General features: G+C 38.7%; 1 protein-coding gene across 2 annotated transcripts in view; it reads right to left on the reverse strand.

The window, feature by feature from the left end:
* The window catches only part of MAN2B2 (mannosidase alpha class 2B member 2), a 30,086-nt gene extending 18,139 nt beyond the window's left edge, over positions 1-11,947 (reverse strand). For both annotated transcript variants that reach the window (XM_027642850.1, XM_027642849.1), the window contains exons 1-5: positions 11,786-11,947; positions 8,161-8,307; positions 4,507-4,612; positions 1,963-2,135; positions 627-742 (exon numbers count right to left, since the gene is read on the reverse strand). In XM_027642850.1, the coding sequence (XP_027498651.1) occupies positions 627-742; positions 1,963-2,135; positions 4,507-4,612; positions 8,161-8,307; positions 11,786-11,923 (680 nt within the window). In that variant the 5' untranslated portion in view covers positions 11,924-11,947. The remainder of the gene's footprint in view (positions 1-626; positions 743-1,962; positions 2,136-4,506; positions 4,613-8,160; positions 8,308-11,785) is intronic.
* Between the last annotated feature and the right edge of the window lie 705 nt (positions 11,948-12,652).

Genomic DNA, 12,652 nt, shown 5'->3' on the forward strand with positions numbered 1-12,652 from the left:
ACTGTGCAACTTTTCAAGTCCCTGCTGCTTGCTGGCATAGAACAAAGAAATCATAGGACAAACCAGAAAGCTTTGTAACAAAGAGGATGTTCCTCCATGTAGACTTAATTTACAGAGTATTTTACTGGATAATCCAGTGAGCAAAATAAAGTTTTCAAAAGCTCTTAGATTTCTTCAAAAAGTAAATGGAAAAGGACTGACATTTATACATATATATACATACTATATTTTTCTATATATACACACTCATATATTTATATGTGTGTATATATATATATATACACAGGTATGAAAGCCATACCTGTGTTCCAAGCTTCCTGGTGCTAGAAAACATTATTTTTCAAGTCTGTCAAGATTTTGAAGTACTTTAATACCTGTCAGTAGTGTCACTTTTTAAAATTTAATTGTTAGGTAGTGAGAAAACTTCATTTATTATGGTGGGTAGCTGGGGATGTTTAATAATCCTTACTCAGATCTACAGAGTCTAGACATCTCCTTGACCTACCACAGGTCAGAAGAAAGCAATAGAACGCTGTTGAAAGAAAACAGTCAAAGAAAATGCTTAAACTCCAACAACATAAACTCTCAGAAGTGAACATTTCTGCTTATTTGGGAAATCTTCTGACCTGTTTGAAAAAGGTAATTGCGATGGAGTACAGTAGCTGTACTGATCCATAACATGCGTGAAGATCTCCTGTCTTTCAGATAAGGAAGGAGAACCCTGCCATACAAACTGAAGCTTCTGGAAAACAAAAAAGGTAAGAAACCATTACCCTTGATGACAAGCACAGAAATACATCATTAACAACTCAAGACTTCAGAGTTCCCATCTTCTCTTCCACCACTTGTAATACTTTTAAGTGCTTTTTCTGAAGAACAGCCAATGGTACCTCAGGCAAGGTCACACATTATATATAGGAGGCTACAGCATTGCCTTGTTGTATTATAATTGATGGAAAAGGAGAGGAAGCAGCACACTGCCAGGATTCTAAAATCCAGATGTAAGCCTGACTTATCACAGCCATCACAGCTCACTTTTTACAGTGGAAGGTAGACACCCATAGGTTAGGAGAGAGATCCAGATGTCTGATTGCACTGTAGTCACTGGAAATCAATGTTTAATCAACTGAAATAGAGTTTTTACAGTTTTGGAAGCCTTCAGACTGTGAAGTGTCAGAAAAAAAATTAGCTGGGCAAAGATTGTCAAAAGCTCATAAAAGATTTTAGCAGAAAGGAAGTATTGCACTTCACTGCACACATAAGGTGATAGGTCCCTGCTTCACCAAATTCAACAGGAATTCTATTGTCTTCTTCAGAGACACTTGAGTTTTACCCAAGATTCATAAAAACAGCCTAATGCCCAGATCACAGTAGTGAAAGCCCCTTATTTTCACATAATGTAGCGAGTAAAACTGATGACAGATCATGAAAAGAGAAGCACTTGTGATATGAAAAGGTAGAACATGAAACAAAAACTGAATTCAGCAAAATCATGAATAGCTGCAACTCTAACTGACCCAGTATCACTAATTTTACAGGTACAAATAAATGTTCCAAGTCTGACAACACCATGTCCAAACATACACACTACACTTTAAGACAGTCCATGTAAAAACTGACAGATCCAAGATTTTCTCAGGGAAATCAAACTTATTTTAGATACCTCTGGTTCCAACACTCCTAATTCACTGCCCACTTAGACTTGCCCAACTGCCCATATTCTGTATCTTCTTCAGGCTAGACTACATTTCATTGCAGATCAGAAGTCACGAAGATATTACTTGACCATATAACACAGATTCAGTATGTTTCACCATAACCACAGGCAGTCAGCATGTCACTTCTAGAGAACAAATACCCGCATTTTCTTGCACAGATCTCAGAGATGTTTATCTTAATGTCATGGTTTATATTACTGGAAGGAGAGTCTGGCAATGGTTTCAGTCCTACGGCTATTTTTACCTTGTTTTTCTGCATGTCAGCCTTCAGATCATAATCAATCCGAGAAACAAGATGAGCATTAAAACCAGCCAGAGCAAAAAGAGTTGGTGTTGTAGCTGAAGCTCCAAAAGGATCAACATGCCAAGAAAACTGAGGCCTGAATCCAAAAGTTTCATACAAAAATCCATGGCCTTCTGCAAAGCAAAATTTGTTTAGGTTAGGAATATTTTTCAAAGTTAATTTTATAAATTTAATAGGCATTTAGTGTTACAGATAAGCACTTAAAGAATAGCTCTTTGTTGCTGTTTTCCAAAGCATTCAAAGTTTCGGGAATTTAATGATTCACAGGAAAAAGTGTCACACTGACAATACTTGTTTTGCTATGCCTAGTATAACTCATCAACATTATAAATGATGAATAACAAAAAGGAATTATGATTAGAGACAGGTCTGGGAAAAAGTACTTAGATACAGATTAAGTTAAGGCTGATAGGAAGGTTGGAGTCTGCATGAAAACAACAAACTGGGGGTTAATTTATGTTTGCTCAAATCATAAAACCCATTCTCAGAAAATTTCAGTGTCATATCAGCGACAAAGGGAGAAGGAAGCAAGGCATCCAGCAAACAAAACTAGAAAAAATACAATCCTCAGTCATATAAAAAGAAAAATGCCAAAGGTTAACAGCAATCTTGATACAAGATGTTATTTACAACTAATGTTATTTAATTTTGTATAGAAATGAGTTTTGAAATAAGAAACCCCCAAACTAGAAAGACCAGATAATACAATAAACTCAGAAAAAAAATCACTCAAATGAAAGTAAAACAAACAGCAAAGTAGTAGGTTTTATTTGGAACTCCAATATTTTGGACTAGAATCCTCACCATAAAACACCCCATCCACCCCAAAAAAACCACCACAAACCCAAACCAACCCCCCCAACAAACAAACAACTCCCCTCAAAACAAACAAACAAAACCCAACCCAAAACAAACAAACCAGCCAAGCAAACACACAAAAAATCCCCCCTGCAGATCCTAATTTCATAGTTATAGAATTATGCTCAGAACTATTTGAAAACACAATCATATATTTCTCTATTTTGGACTAACTCCTGTTCAAACTTTAATATCGCATTTGAATAAGTGAGGTTGCAAGGCCTCTTTTCACTTCATCTTTCCGATGGTTAATGTCTTCTGTAGGGAAAATATTCACAATGTGTTTATTTGAACTCTCACAATGGAAGCTCATTTGAAGCAGTTTGCCAGGCTCTTCCAAAACACAGGCGGTTGGACAGACAGGAGAAGACATGAAATGCAGACCCTAAATATCTGCACTGGCTCTGTCTTCTCACTTGAACTCCACACAATGCAAGGATACTTTTTTTCATATGTGCTCAAACTGAGCAGAGTGCTTTCAGGGGAAAAAAAACGGGAATTTTAAAATACATTAATACTTCTGTTCCTGGTGAATAAGTTACCAAACTCGAATTTTCTTCTTTTTTTTTTAATATGTCTATACACAGAATGAAATATTAAATTAGAAATACCATCTTTTTCAGCTAACTCCAATGAAAGAAAGTTGTGTTTGCAGTAGTTCATCTCCTCTTTTCCTCTTGGCCAGAGTGTGATGTGGTGACTCACTGAGATGCAGAAGCAGCTGCTAATCTCATGCTCTTGATAAAGCAAGGAACAAGGCCAGTGGTGCTGTGCAGATTCAGAAAATAACATAAGTGTTTCCTGGCCCTTTACTCTTCCATGTAGAAAGTTGCACAGAGCGTAGCCCTGAAATGGGCAGGGTTTATATCAGCCATGGCAGCTGGTGCTAATACATCCCCTCCCTGCTACTCCCTCATGGTACGTTATAGACATCTATAGCACAGTGGTGGCATGATTTATCTCGTTTCTTTTTTCATTAACCAGATAAACCTACGTGCTAAAAGACTTCCTAAACCATCAGATAGCCAGGTGTAACATACAAATGACTGGATGCAGAAGCTGGGAGATTAAAATGGGAAATAGTGCATCTCTTGGAAATATGCACCTTCTAACAGAAGCTGATGACCATGATTACAAATGGGGGTTTCTTCATCAACCAAGTCCTTCAACTAATTTCAGATGACCTCAATGACATTCCATGGCTCCCATTATGCAGAAAACTTTGCCTGAACAATACAACCTGCTCACACTCTGAATTGCTACCAAGTATTTTCACGCAGAGTGTTTCATACCCTCAGTTTCACCATAACTATCTTCCCAGGAACTTAAGCTCTCAAACACACACACACATACACACACAAAAAATGCCTCTGCTCCAAACGAGTTCATAACTGACAAAACAGCTTTTGGTAACCCTTCTGCTTGCTGCAGAACTGTCATGGTTTTTATTTTTTTTAAAGCCAAGATTTTTATATAAATAACCCACCAGCAAGCAAAAAATATGAGATCTTTCATCAGTTCTTAAAGAGTAAGAAAATAATAGCAATTTCTGAGGTGGAAAAAATGAAAAACAAAACCTCCAAGGTCATAACAATGCAAAATAAAAGTTAAATGCAAATATGATACCCGTCAACTGTAAAATTTGATCATCAATTAGTGTAACAGCTTCATCATGCATCACTTGTCCTCCAATGACAAATTCCAGTCGTCCCTCCTGAAGCAACTGATGGACCTATAATATTGAAATTAAGACAGAACATAAACATCATTTCAGTCTTATCCAGAAAGGCTGCAAATTCATTTCAGATCACAGCACATTACCCAGACATAACACTTGTCAAGACTGCATCCAGGACCAAAAGCGGGATAAAAGGCTGTCTGTACTGAGTGCTATCAAAAGGAGAACAGGGAGGAGGAAAAAAGAATATTAATGTGTTGCACAGTGCACTGATTTACCCAGCTTGCACTGAAACTAGGTAGCAGACACAAAGGATGCACTGCCAGATACACACTGACCTTTTCATGTTTCTCAGTAGGGCTCTCACTGTGCCGTTTTATACTGTCTAAACACCAGACTTGTCCCCATACACCGCACTGGCAGCAGCCTACAATCTTGTCTGCTGTGTCCTTCTTAGCTTAGGGAAGGTATTGGGTGGCTGGATGAGGGAACAATATGCAACCCCTGCAAGCAGCAACAGAACCCCAGGCATGCAACAATATTCAGGCTTCCAAGGTTTCCTTCAGTTGGAGACTAAGATCTGTGGGATCCAGGAGAGAGACAGTGTGTCATCACACACATACCTCTTCTACTCTGTATGCATCTGTCTTGCCTTTGGAGCACAGACAAGTTGCTCAACTTGTGACAGACAGAATGCTTTATGAAGAAATAGTAATTCCACGGGTTTGCCTGCCTGATAAACTCATTGCTGACCTGTGTTTCTGGTCTCTTTTTCCTAGTTTAAAAATCGTTCAACTTTGGGTGTTTTTTCTGCGTGGGTTGTTTCGGGGGGTTTATTCTTTTTGTTTGTTTGGTTGGTTGGGTTTCATTTTGTTTGTTTTTGTTTGGGGGGTTGTTTGTTTGTTCTTAAATTTTGGGTACTAGAAACAACAGGTATGCTGACAAGTATAACTTTCAGCAAATGCTGGATGAAGTAGGGGGTGGTGTTTGGAGGGAGGAAGGAGTAGTCTGCGTCCCTTTCTAAAAGTCTTACGGAGTCTTCTGTTTTTATTATAGTTACTTCACTACAAATTGGGAGATATCCCAGACTTCTAAAAATTAGGTTTATATAAATATGGATTTTAATCCCCACCTTTTTTTTTTAAATCTGTCATAGGATGCCAGTTCCAGAGCTATTATGTTTATTTCCCCAGGAACATTCAGTGTCTGCTAAGATAGGATGCCAGATTGTCAATTTTGATTATAATCATTTCTCTCCTTCACAATGTTGTGAAAACGCTTCAGGGCTCAGCATTCCTAAATTAGTTCCAGCTGACTGTGGTGACTGATTAGCATGCTGGGAGACCAGATAACTGATATCTGGTGTCAGCACAGAACTGGCCCTGACCTACATGAAAAGAATCTGTGATTATTATTCCCCATTTGGATGGATGTCCAAAATATACCTCTGATCCAAACTTTGGGCCACAGAAACATTTCTTTAATGTAAACTTTGTGGAACCACTGACAGGGTGAAAACACAAGAAAAATACTTCAAGGAATTGAATATCTAATACCCCATCAAAAAAAAAAGGGGGGGGGAGGCGCTAAGAAAACAGTATCTGTAAGGACAAGCACTTTTTCTTACCAGAACAGAGTAAAAGGAAGGAGGAATGGAAAAAACAGATACAGTGGTACTACAAGCAGCAGGTAAGAACATATCTGTGACCCTTGGGACAATATTACAGTCCTTACATCAATTCATGTCTACAAAACACACAGAAGTGGCTACACATCTTTTTTTTCCCCTAGTTAAAGTAGCCAGACATCAAACAAGGGTAAGGAGGTAAGAATAGTTTATACAAGAAAATACTGTGGAAATAACATGTACTGAGAACTACAACATCCATATCTGGCTGAATACTGCTGCAGTACATTTCACTCCTACATATTCTCTTGTCTGAATTGCAAAACCAGCTTCTGTACCCAAAGCTGTACCTTTTCTTAGTTTTTAATGCTATTGTTCCAATCCAAAGCAGAAACTTCAAAAGAAATTAGAATTAAATCCTGTATTCCAAGCAAACCACTAAGTTAAAAAAAAAAAAAAAGAGGGAAAATTAAAACCAGAGTGCTGGTACTATAGAAAATCATTAATGCTAGAGTTCAAGTGGAAAAAGCAGGACAGTAATCAGAGTGACCTAATTTCAGGGACCAATATTTGCAACTTGCTGATGTTAAAAACATGTCATTTATGTGCAAGCATCACAGTTCCTAAATTAGAGATGTAATGTTAGATACACAGGTTCTAGAGAAATTTGTTTTTAACCATTTTATTTTTCAGAGAAGCAACTATAAAATAACTTGAGAACTGACTATAAAATGCGTAAAAGCAACAATTATAAATAATTAGGTTAGGAAATTAAGGGCTGAATCATAAGTACTAGTTTTGCAGTACTGAGGTCAAATGTGACACTCATTTATTCCTCTGGATTCCACATAATAGCAAGAATAGATATTAGAAACATGGGCTCTGACTTTTTATTTTAGTTATAGCAGCATGACATATTCCCTGTAGAAAGCACTCCCTATGCTATTTTCTTCCCCACCCCAGACTTACAGTATAGTTTACCAATTTAAAAAAAAAATAAGAAAATTGTCCCGCAATAGGCAAGTATGGGCAAAGTGCCCACACAAAAACAGCAAACTGCCTAAATCCAGCAAAATCTCTCATGCAAAGATCAGCTGCATGCAGGCTGTAAGATGTTACTGAAATACTGAATATTACAGAAGATTCAGAATTTAGTGAAGGACTATGTAAAGAACCCTCCAAAACCAGACAAGAGGTGTTTTTTTTACACAATGCTTTAAACATCTAGAATTTCAAACGAACTAAAATGTGAAGTACTACAAGTAACATGCTACTGTTGGCTGCACCCTGGTAACAAAACACACCATGGACTTCTGAGTAAGTTCCTATGGGAAGCTGCAGCTGTATACCCTTTAGTTTTACAATCCAAAACAAACACCTGCATCACAATGCAAGACATAACCAGCTTGTAGGCTACCAGCCCAGTCTTTGATTTCAATAGTTTGTTCCAGGCCAGAAGAAAGAAAAAGCAACAAATAAAACCTCATGATGTCTTCACTAGAAAAAAACCACAGTGCCATTGAATCCACAGTCACCTCTTTGCTGCAGTATCCTTGTTTACAAATGGCATGTTTTTGAGCAGTACTTAACTGAAAAGAAAAAAAAGTTCCTTCTTGTCAGCAGTGTTAGGCTTCAGATGTTTTAACAGATATTGATGCAGCCTCTTTCAGAATCACCCACGTCTTATACTAGCATGCCCCCAGATAAGTAAGTTGCCAATGAAACAAGAACTGTAAAGTCTAAAAAGTCTTCAGTGCAAAGGTTACTACCTCCTACTGCTCTAATCTATAGCTGGGGTTTAACCTCTTGCAACTGCCTTTAGAATTAAGGTCCTTTCATATGAAGTACCAGATTCAGAGACAGCTTGCACAAGACCTGGGTAAAAAGCAAATGGTGAAGTACTTTGCTCCTATTTGTCCCCTGAAAAGAGTGTGGATTCCTTGTTAGCAGGAAGCATGGCTCTAGTGCAGTTTACCTGCTGCTTCTGTGTATCTGTGGCTACCAAGTCCCACCAGAGTCGAAAGAATTCCTGCTCCACTGCAATAAACTTGCGCTCTTTTCCTTTCATTAGCTCTTCTACAACAGTTGTGTAGACATTTGCTGCATAAGCATGCATACTTTCCTGAAAAAAAAGAAGAAAAAGAAGTAAATAAGCCCTGTTTTGCCTATAATAAAAGGGCTGTTTTAAACACTCATTGGGCTTGAAAACAGAGAAATTGAAAACTTCACATTTACTGCACACTTCCTTTGTAACCTCAGAAAGATCAAGTTCTGACTATGTTCAGCCCTTTGGCCCTTTTGTTCCAGAACACATCCCCATGACTGGGGACCTGACTACATCATGGTGTTGCTTCTCCCAAGATCACTGGACACTAATACAGGTTTTCTTTTTGACATACTGGGAACAGGTTACCCAGTTCCTCATTGCTCACCTTAAATCATTGTCATGAATGGTAAGACTTTGCACCAACAGAGTTAAAAACCCCTCATGCACACTTTATTCTACCATTCCTGTTCTTCTTTTGATGGCCTGAATTACCAGAATTGCTTCTTCAGAGCGAGTATGACTCTGTGCCGTGGGTGTGCGTTGCCAGTACAATACAGAGATACAAACACTGTAAATTATACTATTATGAAAAATAACTGTAATGTGCTTGATGTTTAAGGATAGAGTAAAATCAAGCTGGTAAAGGAATCTCAGAATGAGTTTGACTGCTGACGCAGAAACATCTAGTGTGAGATTTTGTGCACCTACCCCATCTCTGTCTCTCCTAAAGACACCTCTATTCCAGAACAAGGCCTAAGGACTTTTATTGGAATGCAAATATGACAGCTGTATCCATCAAATAACCATCACACTGCTATATTCTATGATATGGTATCAAATTAACAACATCACATTAATTTTTGAGATATTTTATGTACACTTACCTTGGTCAGAACAACTTCTGCTGACCAGATACAGTCTTATGCCTTTTACTTAATTTCAAAGTGATACAGAATGTCTAAAGACAACAGCCGAGATCCCAGGATTTCCTGAAATGTCTGTCTTTTCTTGTAATAAAGTAATCTGCATGTTATAGCACACTTATTTTACACTAACCATAACACTTTTCTACTTAAACTGCTGGTACTTAAGAACAAACAGTACAATACTTACGTCTTAAAGCGACTGACACACAGACCTCTGACCCCTCTAAAAACTAATGGCCATGATATGTAAAACATGAATCCATAGTTTATATTTAGGCAAATTTCCTACACGAAAATCACCCTTTGAAATAAGAAGGAGATGAGCTAATCCAATCAGAAATGAACTTTTCCTAATCCCTTGCTTTCCACAACAGAAATTCAGCCACCTTTGTAAAAACGCTCATGTCATTAGAAAAAGGAAAACATTTCAGTGTAGGAGGAATGGCTTAAAATATTGCTGTGCTTATCTAAATAACTACTCCCTCAATGATTTCTCCATTGGTTTATAAGGGTTTTTTAAACTCAAGATTATGATTAGATACTTATTACAATGTGAAATTTTAATTAAGGATTTTAAGTTTTAGCAATATTCAAACACAACACACGCAAGTGATTACTAATGAATTTTCATTTTTCACTGGCAATTGGCTACAAACAATATATCCTAAAATTCAAGCATACGTACAAGGATTACAACATCAGGCTCAATTTTAGTTCTTAATAGTTGAGTGGAGTACATGATATTTTAAATTGAATACAATACTAAAATATTCTGTGTGGTAACCTCCTGAAAATATTTTCTTGAGTTATTTTGGAGATTAAAGCTAGTCAGTCTTTACTATGACTCAAAGTACACTGGAACTAAGCAGTAAGATATTACCCAATCCTACAAAGTTCACAAACCCCAGTTACCTGGGTGGTAACTGAAAATAATTGTTCTCACAAACCAGGATACTTGCAAGCAACAATAAAAATTTTCTTTCCAATTCATATCCTCTATCAACTAATGAGATACTCATCAGATACTTGCTGTGACCCAGATTTTACTTATTTAAATACAGATTTTAAACTTATACCAAGATGCAAAAATTGTTTTGTACTGCATTCTAGACAATGGTGAGGTGTCTTTCACCCATATGGTTAAGACCCATCAATGAGTTGCCACATCTTACGTAAATTATGGTACCACTATTATTACTGGATTGCAATAGATAGCTTTCTTTGAGAGGAAAATAAAAAGTTTTATTATACATCCAATGCTGGAATTCTCCATCAGTACTATAACTTCCAGCACACAGTGAAGATTGCTGTTCCGATATCATAAATAAAATGCTTATATTTCACATTATAAATGGAAAAATAAAACACTAAAAAAAAAACCAGTATGCTGTCAGTCATGAGTGACAATTAACAATACGCAAACGAAACCCACTAAATAGGCTGGGATCACATTGGTATCCTTCAATGGTATCCTTGAAGTTACCTTCAAGTTTCAATTTACTACAGAAGGATTTGGAATGATCCACAGGTAACCTATGTGGTTTTTCACTACAGGAATTGATGATGCTTTAGATTTAACAGCAGAGGAACTGAGCCTTCAAGCAAATGCATCTTGTAAAAAAGAAGTAAAGTAAAAATGATACGTGTTTCATTTCTTTTGGAGATCTTTGATCACTAACCAATGCAAAATAAACATTAGTTTTGTATTCTCTGATGCAATTTCTGAGTAGGAGTTTGAAATATTAAAGGAGAAATTCACTAATCTTTCCTAAAAAGGGGAGAAAGTACACATGCACAGCAGAGATTCCTGGGTGAGCCATCACCTCTTTTTTATTAGTCAGGCCTCTTGCCATTTCCCTCTAGCGAGTGAAGTATTCCATCTTCCACACATAAATGAAAGAAATTCTACTAATGAAAAAGGATTCAGGATTTAGGATTTTGACGAACAAATATCAAAGGTACCAATGCCCCACCTGGTTTATTTTGCTCTGCATGTCATGTATTTAGCAAAAATTAAGTTTGCTACTACACTTCAGCGGCACCAGGCTCCAACCCACACCATCTATAGAGGACCTGGCATCCTGTTCTCCTTGCTCAAGAAAAGACAAAGTTTTCCCGGGGTTGTGGCTTAATAACAAGATCACAGAATCAGTTAGGTTGGAAAAGACCTCTGAGATCATCGAATCCAACCTTTGACCCAACATCACCTCGTCTACCAAGTGGCACATTCAGCCTCTTAAACACCTCCAGGGATGGTGACTACCACCTAAGCACCATGAAACAGACTGACGATTTCCCTTAAAAAAAAAAAAAAAAAAAAAATCCATCAGGATTCTGCAGAACGCGGGCACAGACAAACCCAGAATTCAAGGGCATGGTTCCTAGAACAACCTCCAAACAAGGATCTCGAAACACCAGGGCATGGAGCACGCTCCAGGCCACACTCGGGGCGGGAGCTGCACCCTACAGGGATTTAGGCGTTTCTCCGCAGGGTGTTTTCCAGGAACAGGCAGAGCCCGCGGCCCGCCTTACACGGTCCGGGCAGCTCTGCACGCCCGAGGACGCCCAGGGAGGCTCAGCCCCAGCCGCTGCAAACCCACCCCACCGCCTTCTCAGCCCGGGCCGACCTGCACCGTGTAAATCCAGCCGACGTCCATGTGGCTGTGGGCGACCACGAAGGCCCGCAGGTCGCTCCGGCCGCCGGCCCGCGGGAGGAGAGCGAGGATGAGGAGCGGGAGCAGGAGCGGGATGCGCTCAGGAGCCATGGCGGCCGCGGCGCTCCCGCCGCACTTCCGCGTCCCGCAGCACCGCCTCCCCGCCTGGAAATAAATAAATAAATAAAGTAGGCGGCAGGAGTTTCCTGTCAAACGAGAGGATTTCGGGGCCCGAGGGGGTGGCTCCGCTGCGGGCGTGTGAGATTCCCCACAGCGGGGTTGGCGGGCCGGTGAAACCGCAGCCCCCGGGTGACTCTCGCTTAAAATTCTGGAGCTGGTTTTCTTGGAACACTGGACTGCTCAGGGAGAGGCCAAGTTCTGCGTTTTGGACATCTATAAATCCATGTATATTTTTTTTTAAATCTAGGAAATACCTTTGAATTGAGTGCAAATTCTTTATTTTAAGTTCATTACGGTTTACTGTCTGCTTCTTTGAAGTTTTGAAGTTGTAGCAAGATTAAATTCTGTGTCGCTGACCTTCTGATCCCATTTAAATTGGTATTATCATGTGTTTTATTGCTGCTAGCAACAGGTAGACCCTGCACTGAGAACCAAAAAGGTAGACCCTTCTCTCTGCGTAAAGTCCTAGTGAAAAGGAAAAAAATTCCAACACAAAACTAAAAAATGTTATAGTATAATGTACTCCAGTTTCCTCACAAGTTTTCTCTGCAGCTGCACCTGTTTCTGCCCAATAAATCACTGTTATATTGAAAGCCAAAATAAATTAAACTGTTTGTAAACTTTGATTCTTTAAAATAAACTATAGTATAAATCAACTAC

Source organism: Corapipo altera, unplaced genomic scaffold (genome assembly GCF_003945725.1).
Source record: "Corapipo altera isolate COAL_440 unplaced genomic scaffold, ASM394572v1 22, whole genome shotgun sequence".
Taxonomy (NCBI): Eukaryota; Metazoa; Chordata; class Aves; order Passeriformes; family Pipridae; genus Corapipo; species Corapipo altera.